General features: G+C 44.8%; 1 protein-coding gene across 2 annotated transcripts; it reads right to left on the bottom strand.

Annotated features, from left to right (window-relative positions):
* Window positions 1-4,683: 4,683 nt before the first annotated feature.
* On the bottom strand, window positions 4,684-24,547 carry LOC113451608 (class I histocompatibility antigen, F10 alpha chain-like). Of its 2 annotated transcripts, none has more exons than XM_087928393.1 (7): window positions 24,278-24,547; window positions 22,032-22,310; window positions 21,032-21,319; window positions 18,236-18,334; window positions 15,673-15,708; window positions 10,763-10,794; window positions 4,684-6,333 (listed from the first exon to the last, which is right to left on the bottom strand). In XM_087928393.1, exons 1-7 carry the CDS (start codon window positions 24,510-24,512, stop codon window positions 6,169-6,171), a joined length of 1,134 nt encoding a protein of 377 aa, XP_087784519.1. In that variant the 5' UTR covers window positions 24,513-24,547; the 3' UTR covers window positions 4,684-6,168. The 2 variants fall into 2 exon arrangements, with proteins under 2 accessions (XP_087784519.1, XP_087784520.1); XM_087928394.1 differs by having other exon boundaries at window positions 22,032-22,307.
* Window positions 24,548-25,980: the final 1,433 nt, after the last annotated feature.

The raw sequence follows: 25,980 nt of genomic DNA, 5'->3' as shown, positions 1-25,980 counted from the left end.
ATCACACTTGGCCAATAAAGTATTCTATTCTATTCTATTCTATTCTATTCTATTCTATTCTATTCCATTCCATTCCATTCCATTCCATTCCAATATTTCTATTCTATTCTATTCCATTCTATTCTCTATTCTATTCTATTCTATTCCATTCCATTCCATTCCAATATTTCTATTCTATTCTATTCTATTCTATTCCATTCCAATATTTCTATTCTATTCTATTCTATTCTATTCTATTCTATTCTATTCTATTCTATTCTATTCTATTCTATTCTATTCTATTCCATTCTATTCCATTCCATTCCAATATTTCTATTCTATTCTATTCTATTCTATTCTATTCTATTTCATTCTATTCCATTCCATTCCAATATTTCTATTCTATTCTATTCTATTCTATTTCATTCCATTCCATTCCAATATTTCTATTCTATTCTATTCCATTCCATTCCATTCCATTCCATTCTACTCTATCTATCTATCTATCTATCTATCTATCTATCTATCTATCTATCTATCTATCTATCTATCTATCTATCTATCTATCCATCCATCCATCCATTGTTTAAGGTTCCTCTTCTTGCAGTGGTGGGACCCAATGTTCTACACAGGTTTCCAAACTTGGCAAATGTAAGACTTGTGGACCTCAAGTGCCAGAATTCCCCAGCCAGCCCTGCTCATTACTTCTCATCTTGCCCTCTATTCTTCTGAATTTTCTCTGGCCTTCCAGAGGCCCATTCTGCCTCTCCCCTGTCCTCTGCGAAGTCTCCTTTCCATAGTCCAGGTACTAGTCCAGGTAGAACTCATGGCATCCACGTTTCACTTTCACCTGAGCATTTGACCTGGGAGCACAACTGCCAACCAAAGAAGGGGCTCCTTCTTCCACCTGATGAGGTCCCTCTCCTCCCCCCTCCCAATGCCAAAAATCCTGGTGCATGTAGTGGCTTTCCCACTTCCAGCCAGCCATCCTTTGCTAAATGTGCAGCCCCCCAAAAGAGGGGGAAAGCCAAACTTGCCAAACAAACGCCAAGATCTCAACAAACAATATCTGGTTCTGAAGCAAGACCCAACTTGGTCCTTTGCATGCGGTTCTGACCAGTGGCGGGATTCCATTTTTTTATTATTATTACCGGGTCTGTGGGCATGATGTGACTTGGTGGGCATGGCTTGGTGGGTATGGCAGGGGAAGGTTACTGCAAAATCCCCATTCCCTCCCCACCATTAACCTGCTTTCCAGCCCCATTCTCCTGTGCAGGGCAACCAAAGAAGACCCAGCCGATTATCTGGGACTCAGCAGGCAGAGAATAGATGAAGGTGGAGCCAGTCAGAGGTAGCATTTGTCGGTTCTCCAAACTGCTCAAAATTTCCGCTACCGGTTCTCCAGAACTGGTCAGAACCTGCTGAATACCCACCTCTGGTTCTGACCCAAAAGGGCGGAGAGGAAACTTCCCCTCCCTTCAGTCCTGCAGCTGCCCTTGGCTCTCTTCTCATCCAGTTGAAGTTGATGACTGAAGAAGAGGAGGAAGTGGGGGGATGGGAAGAGGAGGACGAGAGCTGCCCCCCTCCAAGACAAGGAGGACCTTCTGCTGAGAATTTCAATGAGGGGCCATGAGCTAATTGGGGAAGGGCCTTAGATTCTTCTTTGCTTCGAAAGCGGTTGTCAGCTTTGGAAGCCATATTGAGATTCGACGCTCCCATGCTGCCACAATCGAGCCTGAGAAAGTGGGAGGGAGGAATTCATTTGAGTACATCTAGTTTTAGACAAAATAAAATTCTTTTTGCTTGGTTCAAGGTCATGGAGTGTGGCACATAATGAAACGGGAATCTTACTTTAGGATGGATGGCGATTGGACCATGTGATGTGATGATGGCTAAGGGGGGATGGATTTGTAGTTTTGAGGAAGGAAGGAAGGAAGGAAGGAAGGAAGGAAGGAAGGAAGGAAGGAAGGAAGGAAGGAAGGAAGGCAGAAACTTTCAGGTTCAGGATTCCACAGATGTGCCAGTTACTATCCAAATAAAGATAACTTTGAGAGATGTCTCGGAGTTATTGATTGGAATGGAGAGTTGCTGGAATGCTGACAGCTGCCCCCTTCCACCGTTAGGGTCACACAAATGTCCTCCTGGAAGACCTAATTGAAGCCCTGGTCAGGAATCCTTCTGACCAGATTTGGTTGGTATACCCTGTGCCCCGCCCCTTTCAACGGAGAGCGCCAACTCTATTCTCCACACCCTTGTGATGCCCCAGATTAGGTTACTACCGTGTGCTCATCAGTGGTGGGATTCAAATTGTTTTACCACCGGTTTGGTCGGTGTGGCTTGGTGGGCGTGTGTCAGGTTTCCAAGTGATGAAATCTATTACAAAATAGAAAAAGAGCAAAGTCCATCTTCCAAGACAAATTCTTTTGTTTAGGAAAGCCTCAAATTGGCAAAGTCCGTGGTAATTCTGGATCTGACACAATTACACCTGGAATTACACCACAATATTAGATGTTAGAAACAACCCCCCAAAGTCACATTCTCCACTAGAAGTAATTCAACGTTGCTTGATGTCATAAATCAAGGGGCCTCGAGGGGCTTAAGCACGGAGAGTTCATTTTCCCACGGGAAGAAGAATCACCTAGCCTAAACAACTCTATCTCCACTCCTCGCCCCCCTTAGGAATGTGGCAAGCCTGAAACCCTTCCCCCCATGACTGCCACAGAGAAAGTAAGAAAAAGTATATATACCAAGCCTAACTAAAATGGCTACGCATGGGTCAATTTCAGGCTTGACAGGGTGGTTTGGTGGGCATGCTTTGCCTAACACTGGCACGCAGCTTTCCCCACACCATCTGAGACCTGCAGAGCCAATCAGCTGAGAGGATAAAGAAAAGCACAGGGATGGGTAGAAGGGTCGATCCCGGGCTTTTCTCTTCTTTTCCTCTCAGCTGATTGTCTCAGCTGATCGTAGGCTTTTTTTTTTTAAACTACTGGTTCAGCCAAACCAGTCCAAACCAGTAGCTTACCACCACTGATGCTCGTCCTTGGGCTCCCCTGGAAGACTATGCAGAAACTGCAGCTGGTTCAAATGACAGCATCTTGCATGCAGGCTGGGATATGAGGGTGCAGTACAGGAGCCCTACAATGGAGGAGGGGCAGGGGAGGGGATTGCATGGCCTCCTATGGGACTCTGAATACAATTCGAAGTGCTGCTTGGAACTTACAAAGCCTTGGAGAGCCTGGGCCAGGATGGTCCACAGCGTCACCGCTCCAATGGGCTCTGATTGGATTTTCTGTCCTGCTTATGAGTAGAGGAGGGGAGGAGGCAGAGGCCCATAAGCAGTGACTTTCCTCAATCCTCTGACAAAGTCCCCTCCCCAAGATCTGATTAGCCCCTCCAGCCTACTTCCAGGAAGCTGTTCAAACAGACAGTTGCTATTCTCAGAAGCTCCGGAGATGAACACCTGCAGTTTCTCTCCCTCTTGAGCCTTTCATTGCTGTTCAGGAGCCTCACTGGGTGCTTTCACACCTCCGAGGTTGCTGAACCCACAGGAGCTGCTGCGAGAAAGAAAGAAGGTGGTCCAAGAAACCGAGTGCTTGAAGCAAAAGACATAAGAACACCCCACTTTCTATTTGCTCTCTGGCATTGAATGAATCTTTCTCTTTCCGCTCCAATTTTAGTTTAAGTTGCATCTTCCGGCAACCATCCAGTAGCTCTATTGAGGGAGTCCCGATCCCTACTGGTTATGGAGAGAGCCTCAGAGCATCTGTTGGGCCACTAGGTGGGTTTCTTAGCCTCATGCATTCTCCAACCTTGACTGGGACTGAATAGGACAGGCTGAAGTGCTTGTGGCTTGCAGTAGTGGCAAATATCTGTAGCTCGGGTGTAGGATGAGGATAAAGGTTCATTCTCTGAGCATGTGGATTGGCCCTAGCTCCTGCCAACTAGCTCCTGCCAACTAGCAAATGTGAGTAGATACATGGGTACCACTGTCTGACTTCTTCTGCAGTGGCTTGTGGCCAGATGCCGCTTGTGGCAGACCATGTGGTGTCACGCTGATGGCGCTGCTTGCAGCAGGACACTGCATGTTGCATTATGCTGGTGCCGCTGCTCACGTGGTGGCTCATCGTGACAGTGGTGGTGCTGACATACACAATGGTGCAATGCACTTTGTGCCTCCTGCCATGAATGGTGGCATGTGACTTGTGACCAGCCACAAGCGGCAGCACCGGCATGACGAGCCATTAGTGTCTGGGGCTGCAAATGCTTGCGAGCGGCCACAGAAGTCTGACAGCAGCATGACAGGTGTTGGGGTGTGGGAAGCTTGGCTATGATAGTCCTAAGATAGACAGGTAAGACCCCCCCCCCAAAAAAAAATAGGACCTGGTGCTTATTTTGAGCCCAAAAGAAAACAAGACCAGGTCTTATTTTCGGGAAAACACAGTAACTTCAGCTAAAATGGTGGGTTTTTTAATTTTATTTTTAGTACCCTCTAGGATTTTCTCCCCATGGCTCAAAGATACTTACATGTTTGCAAATATAAAATATATATAGGGGTGGGGTGAGTTTCTCAGGTTTACATATTATAAAAAGACCCTGTTCTTTTCTCAACGTCCCATTTACACGCAAACTTTCCAAAATGTGTTAAATATCAGTGTAAATATTCAAACATGCAAATGTTGAGGTAATTCCCCATTAGGAGAATGAGCGCATACAGGGAGATGTAGTGAGAGAAGTGTTTGAATAATACACACACAGCACACAGATACACTGTACAGTAAATGTAGGTTTTTTACTTTCAATAAAGGTTTTAGCACAGTTCAAAATAAGCAGTCCAAAGTCATTCACAGGTAAGTCAGTCAGTTTTCAGTCTAGGGATAATCCAATAACAAAGTCCAGTATCAAAAACAGTTCAGTAACAGACTTACGTCAAATCCATGAATAACAGTCAATTAGAAGGAATGGCAAAAGTCTCCAACAGAAGGAAACAGAGTCTCACTGAGACACACTCTCTTCTGAGTCTAAGACTAAGACTAAACAACCTAGGTTTCTGGCTCCATCTTATGGTCGTTTGAGAAAACACACCCAATTACAATTTTTGCATTCTTAAAGATACAGTATTAAAATGTCTATCCTGGTTTATATATGTTCCAACCCAAATATCTGTTAGGTGACTTACATTCCTAACAGCAAATACAGCACAGAATTTTGGCTTTTTGTTTGTTTACTTCTGTCCTTTGGTGGCAAAGACTCAGTGAGACAGTCAATGGGAGGGAAAACCTCCTGTAACACATAGCAAACTGTGATCCACTGGGATAATAGTCCAACCAATTAGTCCATGTAACACAACTGTAGTCACTGGAAACCAATCTACGATTATCCATTTGGTCTTGTCTGACTCTTGGTGATTCTATGGGCCAGGACTCTCTACATCTTCCATTCTTGCATTACTTCTTCAAGTTGTTCTATGCTTTGGTTGGTGTCAGCTTTGATGGTGTCCAGCCACTGTATTCTTTAGCAGCCTAGTTTCGTTTAACCACTAACTCTTCCAAACACAACTGCTTGCTGTAGTGAATTCCCCAGTATGACATGACCAAAATAAGTAAGACCAAAAATGATGTATACCAAACACGCTATCCCATAAGCAATAATGTAGTGAGTCATAAGGTAGCTGACACTGCTGAGTTCTAGTTTGTGCATTGAGTACTAAACAAACAAGGAATAACAGGACCCCAAAAAGAATCCGTTTTGTGATTTTGCCTTCCAGTGACGTGTCTGGTGTTATGCACTCCAGAACCAACCTATAAGCAGTTGTAAAACTCTTACAGGTACAATGGTAACCTTGGTACTCAACTGTTTTGAAACTCATCGAATTTGATACTTAGCGCATTTTGACGTGGAAATGTTGCTCAGTACTAATTGTTTATTTGGTACTTGGCACACAAGCTAGAATTTGTCAGTTTGGCTGCCTTGTGTCTCACCACTGTATTCCTAACGGGAAAAATTTATTTTGTACTCATCGGTTTTGGTACTCATCACATCCCCTGGAACCAATTTACAATGAGTACTGAAGTACCATTTGAAAGTCTTAATTTCACATTCTCTGCACTGTGCAGGTGTAAAAATAGAAACTCAGTGAAATCTCGGCTTGCAAACAAGCCACAGGGCTTAGTAAAGTTTAAGGTAGAGTCAGTAAGAATTCCACGAAGGTCCTAATGGCCTACGCTCCATTCTTTGGAAGTCCTCCATACTCCTCCTCTGCTGCCTCTGGCCCTGATCTTGCTGCCTCTGGTCCTGGTCTTGCTGCCTCTGGTCCTGGTTCTGGTCTTGCTGCCTCTGGTCCTGGTCTTGCAACTAGTAGGCAAAAGACAAGAAAACTTTGCAGAGTCCACAGGAGTCTTGAGCTTAGGAGGAAGGGAGACAAACCGGAGAAGACAACAGGAGAATGACTGAGCCAACCACCTGGGACTGAGGGCTGTTCTTATCAGAGAGACAACAGTCAGCTAGCCACTCGTTCCTCGTGGGACACATTTCCCTCCCCTTTTCGCCAGACATCTGAGTTAGCAAAGTTGTTTTCAAAATAAGTGAAAAGAAAAACCTTGCAAGCAGTTAGTTTACATGCTTTTCCCAAACACACCACACCACACAAACAAAACTGTGGTGGCCTCTTGGCCACTGCCCCCTCCAGCAGCTAAATCAGATGAGGAGAAGGTGTGAGAATCAGGGTCGGTATCAAAGCAGCCTGAGAGCTCCAAGGGAGGAGAGGGAATGGAGCTGTCAGAGAGAGAAAGAGAGCGAGAAGGAGGGAGGGAGGGAGGGAGGGGGAGAGGGATAGAGCCTGGGCTATCCATCAGCCTTCAGAGGAAAGTCAACAGCCCCCAAGTCTGGAGGTGGCTGATGAGGAAGAGGAGGAACAGCTGGGTCCAGTGCCTGATGTGCAGATGCACAGAAGGCAGAGGAGAGGAGAGCAGTGGAAATCTATGGGCCGATCCTTGAATTGGAAGAGTCACCACTGCTAGTGAAAACCCCACCCAAGCTCTGGGCATAAAAGGCAGGGGGCAGAGATGAATAGATGTGATAGACAACTATTCATCTCCCTGTTGGATGGACTTGTTATCCTGAGGTGAAAGAGAAACTTTTTGCTGGGGCTGCTGGGACCCCTAATAAAGGAATCATTGTTTTAACTACAGAAAGTTTGTCGTGTTTGGGGAACTGGGTCAGAACACAAACATACATACAAGCCTTTCCAGTACCAAGCAGTGCTTTCATTTAGTTCAATAGCAACAACATGAATTACCCATTACTTTCCTACGTAATTAAATAATCAAAACAAGGGTGGGGGGAGAATATCGGGTCAGGAGAAAATACACTCCTTCTCTCCCACAAAAAGGCTAATGCAATTCTAAGTTGCATTACCAGAGGGATACAATCAAGATCAAGTGAGGTACTAATACTACTCTATAAAGCCTTAGTAAGACCACACCTAGCATACTGCATCCACTTTTGGTCACCACATTATAAAAAAGATGTCGAGACTCTAGAAAAAAATTACAGAGAAGAGCAACCAGGATGAGCAACCAGAGGGAGAGGGAGAGACTTTTGGCTTAATGCAAGGGAAGCAGCAGAAGTCTTTCTTTCTCTCCCCCAAACTCTGCCAGAAATGAATCTTCGTGAGACTTGTTGCACCAGGGCAGCCTCTTGGAGCAGGATGCCATGTACGGTCCCAAAGACTCATTTCTGGCGGAGTTTGGGGGAGAGAAAGACTTTTACTGCTTTCCTTGCATGCAGCCAAAAGCACCAGAAGAAAGAAGTGGAAAGAAGCAGCCCAGTGGCCAGGCAAGGCGCGTGGGACAAGTTCCCCCCATCTGCCCTTTCCCCCCTCACCTCACTACCTTGTGTTGTTTGCAATGCAAGCGATGCAAGCCTTGTGTTCCTGCGCAGCCTGGATTAATTGCTTTGGAGGGTGCTTTAGGGATGACATTTCTCTGAGGACTACCAAAATTTTCTTGCAGACCACCAGTGGTCCCTGGCCCATTGGATGGTGACACTGTTCTAAAACACCCAAAGGCCAGACAAGGAACAATGGATGATCAAGGAGAGATTCAACCTGGAAATAAGGAGAAGCTTTCTGACAGTGAGAGCAATTTACTAATGGAACAGAAGTTGGCCTTGGGCTTCTGGCTTTGGGCTTCCCTGATGATGGACCACTGACCACAATCGTCCGCGGCTTTGGTCCGTGCTCCTTCATTGGAGAGCCCCGATCGGTTAGATTTGAGGCAGAAGCTGCCTCATGGGGTGGCGGAGGAATGGGATACCATCAGCCGGGTAGAGGGGAGTTGCAAATTCCCTCCCTGGCTTGGCAATTGATCCATCCCGAATGACGTCTGAAGTGGTGGTTTAAAATGGCCACCCTGAAGGGGAAGATTAAGCACGGGAGAGAGAAAGAAGCAGACAGCAGGAGGAACAGGATGCTATAATTAAATGGAATATACCCCAGGATTAATTTTTAAGAATTTTTAAGAAAGGACTTAAAACAGCAAAGAGAAAGGGGAAAAAAGGTGTGAATTGTTTTTGACAGCGGTAGAACTTTGAACCAAGAAAGGTAGAAGCTGGAAGAAAAAGAAACCATTTAACTACTTTGGATAAATATATTCTGATTTTATATAGGCATTAAACTAAGCTGAACTAGAGATTGTTAAAGGGAAAATTTAATACCAATCGGATTTGATTTTTTTTTCTGGGAAGACCGTGGTTTAAAAAGCTCTGAATAGTTTGGGGGTGAAAAGGGGGAGGGAGATTTCATTGTAACAAAAAGTGCCATCTAATGGTTAAATCTAACTTGTTTTTTAAAGACTCTGTTTCTTAAAAATTGTAAGGAAAATTGAAACAATAAAACAAGAACTTTGAAAAACTGAAACATTGAAATGAAGAAAGAAACATGAAGAATCTGCCCTTGGACTAACTGTTGTTTCTGGCATGGATCTGGTACTGGATTAGCCGTGCACTAAAATTTGAGAGGAATAAAACAAAAGCTGACTCCTGGACACTAATTTTACAGACACTAATTGAGTTAAATTGTTAGCCGGAAAGGTGTAAGATGGCGATATCTCTTCTGGAATTAAAAATGGAACTTAGAAACATGAAAAAAACATTACAAGAGCAAGGTGAATCGTTGTGCTCTGCTCTAAAACTTATGGAAAACGTGATTTCAGAATATGAACAACAAAGACAAAAGACAGAAGGGGAGGTGGAGTGGATTACAGAAGAGGCCATCTTTATCTACCATTAAGAACGAAGAACTTTGAAAAGAAGGAGGGAAAGAGTGGGAAATAAATATAGGAGATGTAAGAAGTCAAATAAAGAGGGGAACAGCCGGAAAATTAGATAAAAAGAATCACCAGAAACTTGAAGGGCAGAAGGAAGCTATAAATAGAGGGGGATAAAAACCGGAGTGAAAGAATAAAGGGGAAAATGAAGGGGGAAAGAAGGAAGAAACAGGATTTGGAAACAAACAAATATGGGAATTGTAAAAAAAAAGGGAAAATTGCTTAGTTAAAAGACACAGAGATAATGGCTGATTAACATTCAAAAAGGGGATTCTGCAAGGGGTAGTATAAACAAATGTAATGTTATGAAATAAAGGACATATAGATTAATAAGATGAAAAACAGAATTAACATCAGGGTTCAGGATTAAATGAGTAGATTTACATGTCTTTCTTTTTGAAATTGTAAATAAGTCTTATGAAATTAAGGGGAAAAACCATGCAGAATCTGATTTATATAGGCTACGTAGTTTTGAAGGGAGTATTAATTTTAATGTTTTAGGTAATAAAAAGTTAAATGATTAATGGGATTGAAAAGGGGAGATAATTAATGAATATGTACTGTGTTTCTCCAACAGTATGGCCTCCACCAATAGGAAGGCCTAGCATGATTTCATGAGGTGAAATTAAGGCCCGCCCCCAAAATTTAGGCCTATTTAAGCCATGCGTTTCCCCATTTCTCACATCGTTCGTTAGAATTACACAAGGTGAAGAGAAATGGGGGGGGAGGGCGGGGGGAGGAAACTTGCCTTTTGGAGCACCCTACAGTTAGCCTAGGTTAGAATACCCTGAACATCGGCCGACAGAAGCTCCCCAAAAGCAGAGGCACCAGCCGCTTCTATCGGCTGGTAGAAGCGGCCTCGGGGTGAGTGCCCATGCACACTCCCCTCGCCACGAGGCCGTTTCTATCAGCTGATGGAAGCTTCCCAAAGGCAGAGTCACCAGCTGCTTCAGGGCAAGGCGTGGCTGCCCGCAGGGTGCTCCTGACAGGAGTGCCCCACGCATACTCCCCTCGCCACCTACCTACCTACCTGCATATTAGTGGTGGGATTCAATTTGTTTTTACTACTGGTTCTGTGGGCGTGGCTTGATGGGCATGGCAGGGGAAAGTTACTGCAAAATTCCATTCCCTCCACACCCCACTAACTTGCTTTCCAGCTCCATTCTCCTATGCAAGGCAACAAAAGAAGACCCAGCTGATCAGCTGGGACACGGAAGACAGAGAATGGATGGGGGCCTGGCCAGTCAGAGGTGGGATTTGCCGGTTCTCCAAACTACTCAAAATTTCCACTACTGGTTCTCCAGAACTGGTCAGAACCTGCTGAATACCATTTCTGATGCGGACAGACAGACAGACAGACAGACAGACACAAAATATTTTTTTCCAGTACCAGAGATTTTATTTTTCCCTCTCTGATGAAAGAGATATGATCCTACAGCCCTGCACCCACTACTTACCATTGGATACATTTCAAATTCCTGGCTGGTGGCTGTAACAGAGAGAGGAGAAAAATCAAGATTCAGGATAAAGTGAGGTGTCTCCTTTATTCAGACAATATATCAAAGGGTTCACATCACACATAAGCAATATGAAGTCCTGGGCCTCTCCCACATGTATTCCTCCTTAAAAAAAAAAAATCAAGAGAGTTTCCTTTTGCCATCCGTCACCTCACAACAGCCATCATCTAGAACAGGGGGCCTCAACCTTTCCTTCATAACGGACCGCACCTTTAAATACCTTTTGTGGCCACAGACCACCCCCCACCCCAAGACTTAACTCAGGATTCAAATCATAACATTTCTTCAAGCCTGCACAGACCTTCTGTGATGACATCATGCCCCCCCCCCCCATGGTCTGCAGACCACAGGTGGAGAATGAATATGTTCTCTCGCCAGATTAAAGAGACTCGAAGACCGGAGTTGAATTCAGCTCTTTATTAGTAAACCGTAACTTCAACTGAAGTCGAGCCGCGGCAGCCCCTTTTATAGCAGCTGCTCGTGGCTCGCAACCAATGGCATCTATTTAAACTTCCTGCCGCTTAGGTGGCCAATCCGCAACTGTCGTTATTGACCAATCATTTCGTTACTTTAACTACCCAACAGGAATGTAGTCTTAGAAGTCTCTATTTGAATACACTACACCCCTCCCCTCTTGATTTGTTCCAACGTTATGTGATGTAGTCGCGCAGGTAGGCGGGGCTCTTGTGAGTCCTAGTTGACCTGTGCAGTTCAGTTCCTGCATTGGTCTCCACCGGTTTGGACAGGCCTGCTGTCCTTCCCAGTCTTCTCGCTGGAACCTCCTGGAAGGGTGCCTCAGCCCTGCCACTATCGGCGTGCCTTGTTGGGTTGGTTGGGCTCTCGCTCCATCCTGGGTTTGTTGGATGGACGGAGTGGTCTCCTCACCCAGTACGCGGGCAGGTAGCGTCAGCTGGGCTGCTTCCTCTGTGAAGTTCCCTCAGTTCTTTTTTTCCAAAGTCATGTAATGGTAAGTGAGTTTTATTATTTTTTTTCTCGGTTTTCAGTTTCCGGTTGGTATTTTCTAACTGGATGATTTTCAGCTTCTTTATTATCAAATGGTTCCCCCCCCCCCTCTACATTTTTTATTATCATCTGGGGGTGTTTGGGGAAATGTTGTTCCACGCTCCGGGGAATGTCGGTGTCTCATTCGATGTGTCGTGACCGTAGTTGGTCGATGTGTCGTTTCCATGATCTGCCGTCAGCTGTTTCTAGCCGGTAGGAACGAGGTCCTGTGATTTGTGTTATTGTTGCCAGTACCTACAACAGTTCTCCGGTAAGGTTTTTTGCATATACTAAGTCGCCTGGTAGGAAAGAATGGTACTTACTGGAAGAGTCTGGTGGCTTTTCCGGGTTGTAAGTGGGGTGCAGTCTGTCCAAGTAGGAACGCAACTTTCTCCCCATCAGCAATTCAGCCAGGCTCTTGTTTGTGGCCGTGCATGATGTTATGTGTTGGATAGTGAGCATGGTGTTGATTTTTTCTTGCATATCGTTTCTGTCGAGCTTTTCCAATGCTTCTTTCATGTAACGAACCATGCGTTCCACTCTGCCGTTTGCTGCTGGATGAGCTGGCACTGTCAAAGCGTGTCGTATGCCATGTTCCGCTAGGAATTGTTCAAAGGCCAAGGCTGTAAACTGTGGCCCATTGTCCGATACTACTACATCTGGTAGACCGTGGGTGGCGAAAAGTTTTTTAAGTTGTTTGGTGACGGCTTCTGTCATGGTTGAATTCATGATAATGTCTTCCAACCAGTTGGAATAGGCATCCACGATGATTAGGTAAGTATATCTTTTTCTGGGGCCGGCAAAGTCCATATAGATTCTTGACCAGGGGCCTCTGGGTGTCTCCCAGTCACGGACCGATGCTGGAGGGGTGGGTGGGCCTGGATGATTGGCATTTGTTACATGTCTTAACCCAGGTTTCAATGTCTTTATCCAATCCTGGCCACCAAACGTAGCTTCTGGCCAGGGACTTCATCTTTACCATGCCAGGGTGTCCTTCGTGTAACATGTTCAGCATGTCTTCTTGTAATTTTTTAGGGACAACTACCTGGTCTCCCCACAAAATGCACCCTTTTTCAATTGATAATTCAGTTTGCTGGTTTTTAAAAGGTTTAAAAGTCTCAGTTTTTATGTTTTCCGGCCAGCCCCATCCTACCCAGTTCAATATTCGAGCCATTAGGGCATCTTTTGCCATTTCCCTTGTGATGTCCGATGCGGTGATGGGCCAATTTGGGATAGTCTCAATTTGTAGGGTGTGTGTAGTGGGAGCTGGATCGTCATCATGACCTGGAAGTAGTGATCAGCTTAATGCACCTGCGTGGGATATGGCTTTCTCTGGGCGGTAAATGAGTTTGTAATTGTAGGCTGCTAGAAATTCTGACCATCTAGTCATCCTTGGGGACAGGATATTGGGGGTGGCTCTGTCTCCGGCTAGGATTCCTAATAATGGTTTGTGATCGGTAATTAAAGAAAATGTCCTACCATATAGGTATTCATGGAAACGTTTCACCCCCAATATGACTGCCAAGGCTTCCCTGTCCAGTTGGCTATAGTTTCTTTCGGTCTTGTATAGCGTCTTGGAATAAAAGGCGATTGGTGCTTCTCTGCCATCTGGTAATGTGTGGCTGAGTATTGCGCCTATGCCGAAAGGTGAAGCATCGCAGGTGACAGTTAGAGGTAGTGTGTCGCTGTATTGGATCAATACGGATTTTGATGTGATTAAGTCTTTGGTTTTTTGGAATGCTGTTTCCTCTTGGTGGCCCCATTTCCAGTTGGCCTTTTTATCGAGGAGTCTATGCAGTGGTTCCACTACTGTTGCCTTCTGTGGCAGAAAGACATGATAAAAATTAATGAGTCCCCAAAATGCTTGTAAATCCGTTTTGTTTTTGGGTCTGGGAGCTTCCTTTATTGCTCGTATTTTTTTGTGTGGGGGGTGGATTCCTGCTTCATCTATAAGCTATCCCAGGAACTCGACCTGGTTTGTGGCAAATTGGCATTTTTCTTTTTTAACTTTGATGCCTGCTTCTCTAAATTTTGCCAAAACTGCCCTCAATCGGTCTTTTAGCTGTTTCTTGTTTTCGGCTGAAATTAATACATCATCGAAGTAGGGTACCACCCCTTTAAGTCCTTGTAGCTCATTGCTTTCTAAAAACATCAGGAATCTGTCAATGTATGACTCCCAGTCTTCTTCGGCTGGGTTGAACAGTGCGGGTGGCAAATTGTTGCCGGCCATCTCGTCGGTCCTTCGGCTATTGATGCCACGTGCTTACGGTCTTTGTCTCTTCAATCCCACCTTCGTCGCCAGTGTTCTGTCGCCGGATTAAAGAGACTCGAAGACCGGAGTTGAATTCAGCTCTTTATTAGTAAACAGTAACTTCAACTGAAGTTGAGCCACGGCAGCCCCTTTTATAGCGGCTTCTCGCAGCTCGCAACCAATGGCATCTATTTAAACTTCCCGCCGCTTAGGCGGCCAATCCGCAACTGTCATTATTGACCAATCGTTTTGTTACTTTAACTACCCAATAGGAATGTAGTCTTAGAAGTCTCTATTTGAATACACTACAGAGTGATCTAGAAAAGGGTTTTTCAAAATGTGTTCTGCAAAAACTTGATGGAGATTTTTTTTAAAAAAATGCACTCAAATGCAGCAGGGCTTCCTTAGTAGGAAAGCAGGAAAGCAAAACTGATGGTCCCTATCATTGCTTGTTAAAATGCCTCCGACAAGGGTAATCTCCAGCACCCATAAATCAATCAATATGTTAATATGTCAATCAATCAATACATCAATCAATCAGTCAGCCAGGACTGCCATTTTACTCACCTTGACCCCATCTCCCACAAACTCATCCTGCCTCAGTGTTACTTCCCTCCCCTTTCCCCATACGAGGTCTTATGGAAGGTTTCAGGGAGATTGTTATGCACAGCCGACAATTTGTTTCATTTACTGTCACTTTTGCTAGAGCTTTACCTCTTGATCAGGGATGAAAGATCAAATGAATAAAGCATATTGTGGTTGATCAATGGAGCCTGACTTTTACTACAACGTGTATGTTTCAGCTCAAATTCTCTCTGTGTGTGTGCCTCTCCTTCTCTGTGTGTCTTTCCCTCTTTCTCTCTTCCTCTCTCTTTCTATTTCTTTTTCTCTCTTTCCTTTTTTCTCTTCCTCTTCCTGTTTCTATGTGTCTGTTTCTCTCTCCATTTCTTTTTCCCTGTTTTTCTCCATTTCTCTCTCTCTCTTTTTCTCTCTCCCCATTTCTCTTTTTCTTTGTCCACTTTTCTCTCCATTTCTTCCCCTCCCCCATTTCTCTCTCTGTTTCTCTCTGTGTTTTTCTCTCCCTCTTTCCCTGTTTCTGTGTTTTTCTGTTTCTCTCTCTTTCTCCATTTCTCTTTCTCCATTCTCTCTCTCCCCCAATTTCTCTCTCCCTGTTCCTCTCTCTCACTCCATTTCTTTTTCTTTGTTTCTCTGTCTCTTTCCCCTTCTCTCCATTTCTTCTCTCTCCCTGTTTCTCTCCCTCTATTCTCTCCCCCTATCTCTTCCTATTCTCCCTCCTGTTTCTCTCTCTCTCTTTTTCTCCATCTCCCTCTCCCTCTGTGTCTCTGTGTGTGTTTGTGTGTGTCTATGTTATTGTGAACTGCCCAGAGAGATTTGACTACTGGGCAGATAACAAATTGTGATTTATAAATCAATAAATACATTGGTCCATAACAAACTTCCTTCTATGTAATGATCTGATATTTCCCATTGCAAGGAAGCTATAAATCTGCCACGGCTTCACTTGGGCTAATCTGGATTGTTCTCCCTTCCACCCCAAAGGTGATCTGTACCAAAATCATATTTTGTGGTTACTCACTTGACATTATTCTCTCCATGGCTCCAACGCTTTTGACTGCAAGATGAAATCCAGAAATTAGAGGCTCCCACTTCATAGACCCTCATTCCCCCCTTGGCCTTTGGTAGTTTTCTACATTCAGAGACATTCAGAGCCTCAAGCAGCATCAGAAAGCCATGGGGCAGACTGGGAAGTCAGGAAACCATCCCAGAAGAAGGGAATGCCTCCCCCCCCCCCAAATCTATGGATGCAAACATGTCATCTGCTGACCCTAATGGTTTTTAAAAAGCTAAGCGGGATCACTGCTGATTAGAGCTTGGACTTGCCAATTTCAGCCGGCAGCCCTTGGATTTCTGAGTGGTCTCCCGTCCCAGCACTAATCAAACCCGACTCTGCTTTGCTTTTGAAAGCCTCCCAAGTTTGGCTTAATGATGCTACCAGTTAGGCAGAATTGCTCCCAGCTGACAAACCAAAACCACCCAAGCTAAAAGCAAGTCAATCCCAATATTATGACGTAGGTTGACAATGTTTCTCCACCTCAGCAGCTGACGTGGACTTCAGTTCCCAGAATTCCCCAGCCAGAAGTCCACGCATCTTCAAATGCCCAGGTTGAGAAACCATGGCTTAGGTTCTGTAGAGATTCTCAGTCATCCAGGTCATGGTTGTCCCAAAGGTGGGTTGTTTTTTTTTCCCAGGAGGCAACTGGACTTTCTTTGCAAAGAATATAAATCCTTCCTTTCCCCACTAACCTGTTAGAGCTGAAGAAGCTTCTTGGACAAGAAAGCGAAATGTCTTCAAAAGAAAAAAAACAAACAGAAAGTCCGGTTGCCTCCTGAAAAATCACCTTTGGGACAACCAAGACTTGGATGACAGAATCTCTACAGACTTTTAGCTATACAATTTGGGATGAACCCTCTTGGAACGGTGTGGGAGTAGGAATGGATTTCCAGAAGAAAAATTGCAGACGGCAGGAGCCAGGAGCACTACTCAGGTGACCTTGAGGACAGAGATAAATCTCCAAGTGGCCTCAATGACCCTCTAAAAGAAGTGGTGGCTAACCTTTTTGGGTTCCTGTGCCAAAACTTGTGCATGCGCTTGCATGCTCACGTGCCAGCACCCAGAAGGCAATGCACACCCCCACCCCATGCCCCCTACGCATGTGTGCACAATCCCTCCCACACCCACGCTGCCTCCTTACCGGCACTGCACCTCACAGCTGATATTTTGGCAGGTTTGAGGCCTTTATCGGCCTCCCAAAGGCTTGAGGAAGGCTTCTGGAGGCTTTGCAGGCTGAAAACTAGCCCAGTTTCGTCACTTCCGGTATTTTTTGGAAAAACAGGAAGTGACAAAACGGGGCTAGTTTTTGGCCTGCAAAGCCTCCAGAAGCCTGCAGAATCCTTCCTCAAGCCCTTGGGAGGCCAAAAAAGGCCTCAAACCTGCCAAAAATCAGCTGTGAAGCGTGCACACGCACAGTGAGGTAAGTTTGCCTGCAGCTCACATGCCGGCACAAATGGCTCTGTATGCCACTAAGTTCGCCATCATGCCTCTATAAAAGGATGCAAATGACCAGCAGTCTGCAAGGAATATAAATCCTTCCATTCCCCACCATCCACTCAGAGTTGAAGAAGCTTCTTGGGTGAGAAGTGAAATGTCTTCAAAAGAAAAAACCCAGAAAGTCCAGGGGCCTCCTGAAAAAAGCACCTTTAGGATACTGGCTTAGGGTACGATGTGGAGCAGCTCTACGGGACCTTCAGGAGATTCAGAGGATGGGTTCACGGAGCTTGTGGGAAATACAGATAGTCCTTGACTTACAACAGTTCATTTAGTGACCATTCAAAGTTACGACGGCACTGAAAAAAGTGACTTAGGACCGTTTTCCCACCGTTCCAATGTTTGAAGCCTCCCCATGGTCACGTGATTTACATCCGGTTGCCCAACAGTTGGTTTGTGTTTATGACCGTGGCTGTGTCCCAGGGTCACATGATCAACTGTGGTCAACTGTGGCTTTCTGACACGCCAAGTGTTAAGAGCTTGCAGCAGAATTCCAATCCAGAAAACACACAGATGACCGATTCAGCAGGATTTCTTAACTTCCTTTTATATAAAATAAGTAAATGTACCATACCAGCAGTTTCCTCCAACGTGGAACGGTTACAAGCAAACACAAACAGAAGCAGATATCTTACAGCTCCAGTTCAGAGCAGAGATCTAGTTTCAGTTTCAATTTTCAGCAAAGCACCCAGAGTCAAGCCAGCTCCCATTGGCTGGTCCGTTGCTTACTCACCTGCTGACTTTGTTAACCATGTCTCTACCAGTTAATGAATACAAAGTCAATGGAGAAGCTGGATTCACTGAACAACCAGGTTAGTAACTTGTCAGTGGCCACAATTCACTTCACAGCTGTGGCAAGAAAGAGCATCCAATGGAGCAAAACTCACTTAGCAAATGTCCCACTTATCAAGGCATATTTTGGGCTCAATTGTTGTCAATCAAGGACTAGCTGTACCTGGTTTTGGGGCCTGGAAGTTGGCAGCCTGCACTTTTTGCGAATGGTGTACCCAGTGCCCACCCAAGAGATACTTACTGATATAGATCATCTCCACAATTATGACCAAGACCACAACCGCCAGGGGGACTCCCGTCACAAACCACACGTTTTGGAGAATTGGAGGATTTCTCTTCCCTTGGAATGAATCAAAGGACAATGGTCTAAATTTTTCTTAATAGTAGGTGCAGAACTTCTGATCCAGAGAGATGATGGATTTGCCCATGAGGAGCTAAACAGCCATCTTTCTGGGATGGATTAAATTGGATGCCTGAACTGAAGCTGCTGATCCAGTTCTACAGAAGAATGACTGAGTCTGTCATCTGCAACTCTATAACTGTCTGGTTTGGTTCTGCAACCCAACAGGACAGACACAGATTTCAGAGGATAATTAGAACTGCAGAAAAAACAATTACTACCAACCTGCCTTCCATTGAGGACCTGTATACTGCATGAGTCAAAAAGAGGGCTGTGAAAATATTTACAGACCCCACACATCCTGGACATAAACTGTTTCAACACCTACCCTCAAAATAACACCATCGAGCACTGCACACCAAAACAGCTAGACACAAGGACAGTTTTTTCTTGAACGCCATCACTCTGCTAAACAACTAATCCCCTCAACACTATCCAATTACTTACTAAGCCTGCACTACTATTACTATTAATCTTTTCATCACTCCTTATCACCCATCTTCTCCCACTTATGACTGTTGCTTGCATCCAACGATTTTTATTGATTGTTTCATAGTATGATTTGATTGCTTATTGTACCCTATGACTATCATTGTGTTGTATCTTCTGATTCTTGACTCTTGACAAATTTATCTTTTCTTTTATGTATGTTGAGACCATTTGCACCAAGACAAATTCCTTTTGTGTCCAATCACACTTGGCCAATAAAGAATTCTATTCTATTCTATTCTTTTCTATTCTATTCTGTTCTGTATTCTATTCTTTCTATTCTATTCTATTCTATTCTGTTCTGTTCTGTTCTGTTCTGTTCTGTTCTGTTCTATGCTCTATTCTTTCTATTCTATTCTACTCTACTCTACTCTACTCTACTCTACTCCACTCCACTCTCCACTCCACTCCACTCCACTCCACACTCCACTCCACTCCACTCTACATTCTATTCTATTCTATTCTATTCTATTCTATTCTATTCTATTCTATTCTATTCTATTCTATTCTATTCTATTCTATTCTATTCTTTCTACTTTATTCTATTCTTTCTACTTTATTCTATTCTTTCTACCCTATTCCATTCTACTCTCCTCTATTCCATTTATTCTATTCCATTCCATTCTATTCTGAACAGAGATGGATTGGATGACCACAAGGGGCGCTTCTAACTCAAGGGATTTGACAGGGAGTCCAAACATACCAGCCTTTCTATACTATAACCCTTCCTTTCCTCTCCACACACATGCTCATTCTTCTGGCATTCTATCTGAGTCCAGCTTTACATAACACTCTTTATAGCAACCTTTCTTGCTCCATGGACTGACAGCAAAAGAGGCAGTGGCGGTGAGGGGGGATGGGATGGTTTTGCATGCACAACGTAGCTCCCGTGCTTGCACAAATGAAACTTCCACGCCGTTTGCATGGCCCCATTTCCAACGGGCCAGGACCCGGTACCGGCAGTCATCTGGGGGTTAGAGAACCCTGCTCTAGACTTTCTCCTCTTTCTCCTCTTTCACATGGCTTTAACCCACCAGCTCAGATTTGCACAAAGGCCTGGATGGCCAAACACATTGGAACTGGTCAAGGGTTCAACTGAACTAAGGTAGGGTCTTTCGGAGCCTGGCGTGTTGAGTGAATTCAACCCGTGGCCCATTTAATAGCAATAGCAATAGCACCTAGTCTTATATACCGCTTCACAGAGCTTTACAGCCCTCTCTAAGCAGTTGACAGAGTCAGCCTCTTGCTCCCAACCATCTGGCTCCTCATTTTACCCACCTTAGAAGGATGGAAGGCTGAGTCAACCTTGAGCCTGGTGAGACTCAAATTGCCAAACTGTGACAGTCAATAATCAGCAGAAATAGCTTGCGGTATTGCATTCTAACCACTGCACCACCACAGCTCTTAATTTAAGGTCCACAGCATTAGGTGAACCTGGTAAAGGAGGAAACTCTATCACCATATTCATCCTGTTGTATGACTACTCAAGGGACAGGTTTTGTGATGACCCGGGGCATGGCACAAAAGCAACAAAGTCACAAAAATTAGGAAAGTCCCTTTAATACCTCCAACTTGGCCCCCAATGTCCAGTTATCATCGGCTGGAGAAAAAAACTCTCCCAAGAACAGTTTTTAAAGGGAAGAAATTCAGTCCAAACCCAAAGGACATATAAATTAGAAATAAAAATCCACACAAACCACACTGCAACAATTAATGAGACTGGGCAGGATAAAGAATTGCAAACTTCAGAAGATCACAAAACACACACGGTTGGGAAGATAAGACTCGACAAACAAAGATAATGCAAGCTTTGCTTCCAGCAAGGTGTTGTGCGCAAAACGCCCTTTATATCCTGTTTTCCCAGCTGCAGCTAATGAAGGGAATCAGAGCCCTTTTCTCCCATATAACCCACATAATTCATGTTGCTCCCTTATCCGTTCCTCCCTGCATGCCCTAGGATGAAGAGGGGATTGGCCTGGGTCTTCCTCTGAATGTCCAGCTGGACTGTGCCCTTCCCCAGTTTCCTCCACAGCCACTGGAGCCACACTACCACTCCCTGTCAGCTGCTCAACCTCCCCCTCAGAATCAGATTCCAACAGGGCAGGACAGGTTTGCTCAGGTATCCCTTCCTCCCCTCCTTCTTCTCACCAGGTTTCTTCCAGGCCTTGATCAGAGGCTCCGGCAGCCCAGCATGTTCCACGTAGCAGCGGTAATGGTCCCTCTTCTCCTCCGGGTCAACCTCGATTCTCAGCCAAGTATGGTAGGTCCCGTCTGAGTTTGGAAGAACACCTGGACTGGAGGTATTTCCCTTCCAGACTTCTCCATCCTTCCTCCAGGTGACATTCACCTCTTTGGGATAGAAGCCATAGACTTTGCAGTCGCAGCTCACCAGGCTCTTGTACTGGATGCTGCACATTAATTCAGCCACTGGGGGTTCTGTAGGGAACACGACTCTGGCATATTTTAACACTGCACATGTGTAGCCTGTGGGACACTGTACCACAGGATGAGCATTATGACATGACAAACCTTCTGTAGTTAAATCAATGGTTGCTTTATTAGGAGTGCCAGCAGCCCCAGCAAAAAGGCTTTCTCTCTCTCTCCCCCCTCTCTCTCCCTCTCTCCCTCTCGCTCTCTCTCCCCACTCTCTCTCTCCCTCCCTCTCCCCCGCCCAGCAGGGAAACAAGTCTGTCCAGCAGGGAAATGAATAGTTGTCTGCCATACCTATTCATCTCTGCCCCCTGCCTTTTATGCCCAGAGCTTGGGTAGGGTTTCACTAGCAGCGATGACTCTTCCAACCCAAGGATCGGCCCATTTCCACTGCTCTCCTCTCCTCTGCCTTCTGTGCATCTGCATGTCAGGCACTGGACCCAGCTGTTCCTCCTCTTCCTCATCAGCCACCTCCAGACCTTGGGGCCGTTGACTCTCCATCTGAAGGCTGACGGATGGCCCAGGCTCCGCCTCTGCCTCTATCTCTGTCAGCTCCATTCCCTCTTCCCCCTCGGAGCTCCCATGTTGCCTTGATGCTGGCTCTGACTTCCACGCCACCTCCTCCTCCTCCTCGGCTGCTGGAGGGGCCTGCAGTCAACAGGCCACAACTATCCTACAACATCACCAACCCTTGGCTCCCTCCTCCCTCCAGCCTCACCTTTCCTCAGAAGGGAATCCTTTCCGTACATGATGCACTTCTGAAGGAGCTCAACACAGTTGTTCTCCAAACAGTAATTCCTGCTATGGGTGATTGAAGGCTCAGCTTCCCACCTCCTCTTGAGCTCCTGAGCATGGACACTGACTGCAGTCCAAGAGAGGGTCTTCTGATCCAAGCTGATGAAGTCTTCCCCATCATAGCCATACTGGTAAATGCCCTGCTTCTGGCCTTCATCGCTCAGCTCGCAGCCAATCACGTTCTGCCAGCTGTGAAACCCTGCTGAGAAAATGGGCACGGGGCTAAAAGGTGACATCACAGGAAGATCAGATAACCATCTACGGGGACTCTCAGTCATCCAGATCATGGTTGTCCCAAATAGCAATAGCACTTATATACCGCTTCACAATGCTTTACATCCCTCTCTAAGTGGTTTTACAGAGGCAGCCTACTGCCCCCAACAATCTGGGTCCTCATTTGACCCACCTCGGAAGGATGGAAGGCTGAGTCAACCTTGAGCCTGGTGGGGATTCGATCTGCCAAATTGCAGTAGCAGTAGCTTGCAGTACTGCACTCTAATCACTGCGCCACCGAGGCTCCTTGGTGCTTTTTTTCAAGAGGCAACTGGACTTTCTTGTTTTTTTTCTTTGAAGACATTTCACTTCTCATCCAAGAAGCTTCGTCAGTTCTAACTGGATGGTGGGGAATGGAAGGATTTACACTCCTTGCAGACAGCTGGTCATTTGCATTCTCTTAAGAGAGTCACTGAGGCCACTTTGGAAGTTTGCCTGTGTCCTCAGAGTCACCAGAAAGCGCAGCTCCACAACACAGTCTTTTCAGCAGTTCCAGGAAGGATCCACATCCATTTGCACTACTCAGGTGACCCTGAGGAAACAGACAAACCTCCAAGTGGCCTCAACGACTCTGTAAAAGAATGCAAATGACCAGCTGTCTGCAAGGAATATAAATCCTTCCATTCCCACCATTCAGTCAGAGCTGAAAATGCTTCTTAGATGAGAAGCAAAACATCTTCAAAAAAAAAAAAAAAAAACCAAGGAAATCCAGTTGCCTCTTGGAAAAAAAGCACATTACAAAGATCACATCCATGTCCCTATTTTTGACATCCTTTTCATGGCTCCTCCCCTGACTTTGATATTTGAGAATCTACAGATTGAGAAGAATTTGGAGGATAGTTTTGTAAATAGCCAGTTGCTGTTGGATGAGAAGCAAAATGTCTCCAAGGAAGAACAAAGCCCAGTTGTCTTTTGAACAGTTGAAAGACAACCAAATGGGACAACCATTTGTACCTTATAATAAAGGACAAGCCTTTATTTTAGAAAGCTGAGATTTTTTAATCCTTTTTTTAAAAAAAAGTTCATTGTTATCCTTTATTTTGTCCTTTTCATTTTCACCATACAAAAGGTACCCCTTACTTCAGTCTTCCACATTCATGCACAAAATAAGGAAAGTTGTGATGACCCAGGGTGGGATACAAAAGCAAAAAAGTCACAAAAACAGGTGAAGTCCCTTGAATTCCTTCAACTTGGCTTCAACGGTCCAATTATTACTGACTGGAGAAAAAACTCCTCCACGAACAGTTGCAAAAAGGAAGAAATTCCATTCAAACTCAAAATACATATAAATTATAAAGAAAAACACCACAAACCACACTGAAGCAATTAAGGAAACAAGGCAGAATAAGGGCTTCAAGACGTCCACAGATATCGAAATACGCACACTGGGAAGAACTCAGATAAGAACTGAAAGACTAGAATTATTTCATGCTTTGTTTCCAGCACTGGGCCATGCGCAGTTTGTACTTTTAAACAGCCTTCACAGTTGCAGCCCATGAAGGGGATCAGGGCCCTTACCTCCCCCGTAGACCACACCATTCACGCTTTCCCCTTATCCGCTCCTCCCTAGGATGAAGAAGGGATGGGCCTGGGTTTTCCTCTGACTGCCCAGTCAGCCTGTGCCCTTCCCCAGTTTCCTCCACAACCTCCAGAGCCACACACCCACTCCCTTTTGGCTGTTACTCCTCTCCCTCAGAGTCAGATTCTAACAGGGGCATGACAAAAGTATATGATCTTTTTAACATAAATTTCCACATACCAATTTAGATATGCATGAGCCGATTTTCTTTGCTACTGTTTCCTACCCATCCAGACTCCTCCTGGAGAGGAAGGGTGACTTGGGAAGGCCAAAAAAAATCCATGGTCCCCCCACCCTTGCATTCCAGTGTGCCTTACCTCTGCTGGAGTTGTGGTAGATGCGCAAGATATGGAGTTCATTCCTGAACAACGACTCTGTTCTGTCCACTCTCTGAGATGTTTCATCCCAGATATGAGAGTCCTCTTCCGTCACATTAAGGAGCCAGGCCACTTGAGGCAACAATCTTCTGGTGGTGGGGTCAAAACGAGCTGCCAGCTGGTTGTCTATGTATACCACCACAATGTACTGGCCCCCGTCCTGGCTGGAGTTCATGAACAACGTGTAGAAAATGTTTAACGAATGGAAGGAGCCTGAAAAGAGCAGCGGGGGAGGAAGGTGAGAAAGGAGATTCGGGAGAGAGGTGTCTCAATCTTGATACACCTACAGAGGTGTATCAGGAAAGACGTTCTGATGGCTCAAAATAAGGATGGACTGAGAGGTTTCTGGTGCTCTCTGAGCTCAGTTGTTTTCTTGAAGATGTTTCATTAACCAGACGAGGTAACAAACATCAGTGCTAATAAGGAGTGGGGTTTACTATCAACTTACATTGACAATTTATATTATATTTACTTATTTATTTATCTCTGTCAAAAGCTTACAATACAATAGAAATAAGAATGAACATAAGCTTAAATATAAGAAATAGGTATGAATAAACGGGCCCAATAGGACAGGCGCGGGAGGCGTGATGCTGCACAGTGTTACATGCCCCTTACAGACCTCTTAGGAATAGAGGGTAGTTTGAGGGTAAAGGAGTGGGGGTTTGAGCAGGTGACAACAGAATCAGGTAGTGAGTTCCAGACATTTGACCACTCTGTTGCTGAAATCATACTTCCTGCAATCAAGTCTGGAGTGGTTTACATTAAGTTTATATCTGTTGTGTGCTCTTGTTGTGGATAAAGTTGAAATATTCATTAACTGGTAAGATGTTGTAACATATGATTTTATATATTATGCTTAAGTCCAATCTTAGCCGGCATAGTTCAAGGTTGTCTACGCCTAGAATCTCAAGTCTGGTGGTGTAGGGTATTCTGTTGCGAACAGAGGAATGTAGTACTCTTCTGGTAAAATACTTCTGGACTCACTCAATTGTATTTATGTCTGATATATACAGTGCGGATTCCAGACAGCAGAGCTGAATTCAAATAGTGGTCTAGCATAGGTTTTGAATGCCCTAGTTTGCAAATCAGTATTACCAGAGAAGAAGCTTCGTAAAATTAAACTTACAAAATATAAATTTACAAATATAAATTTACAAATTTATATTGATGTCTGGTCTTTCCAGACATCATTCTTAGTGAAGGGTACAAACCAGCACCTTCATTTCCTGTGTTGGATGAAGGGAGCACATCTTTTTCCTTCTGTCCTGGTCACTTTTTACAGAGGCATGATTGAGAGGATTTTAACAAACTGCACCACTGTTTGGTTTGGTGGCTCAGTGCCTCAGATAGAAAGTCCATACAGAGAGTGGTTAGGATAGCTGAGAAGGAAGCTAGGAATCATAGGAAGCTCACTTCCTGTTATTGAGGATACTACTTCTAAGTGCTATGTGTTTAGAGCTCGAAGCATTGTTAGAGACCCCGCATACTCATTTCGCAATCTGTTTCTGTTGCTCCCCTCTAGGAGGAGGTTTCAAAGTATTTCTAGCAGGACTACCAGATTCTGGAACAGCTTTGTTCTCTATGCCATCCATCTGGCAAACTCACAAGATTCGCTTTTCTTGCCATAAATATGTATACAT

The sequence above is a fragment of the Pseudonaja textilis genome, chromosome 2, assembly GCF_049901715.1.
Source record: "Pseudonaja textilis isolate UNSWEBS1 chromosome 2, rPseTex1.2, whole genome shotgun sequence".
NCBI classification, from domain to species: Eukaryota; Metazoa; Chordata; class Lepidosauria; order Squamata; family Elapidae; genus Pseudonaja; species Pseudonaja textilis.
The sequence above is the reverse complement of the archived record's forward strand: the minus strand, read 5'-3'. Positions and strand labels throughout refer to the sequence as shown.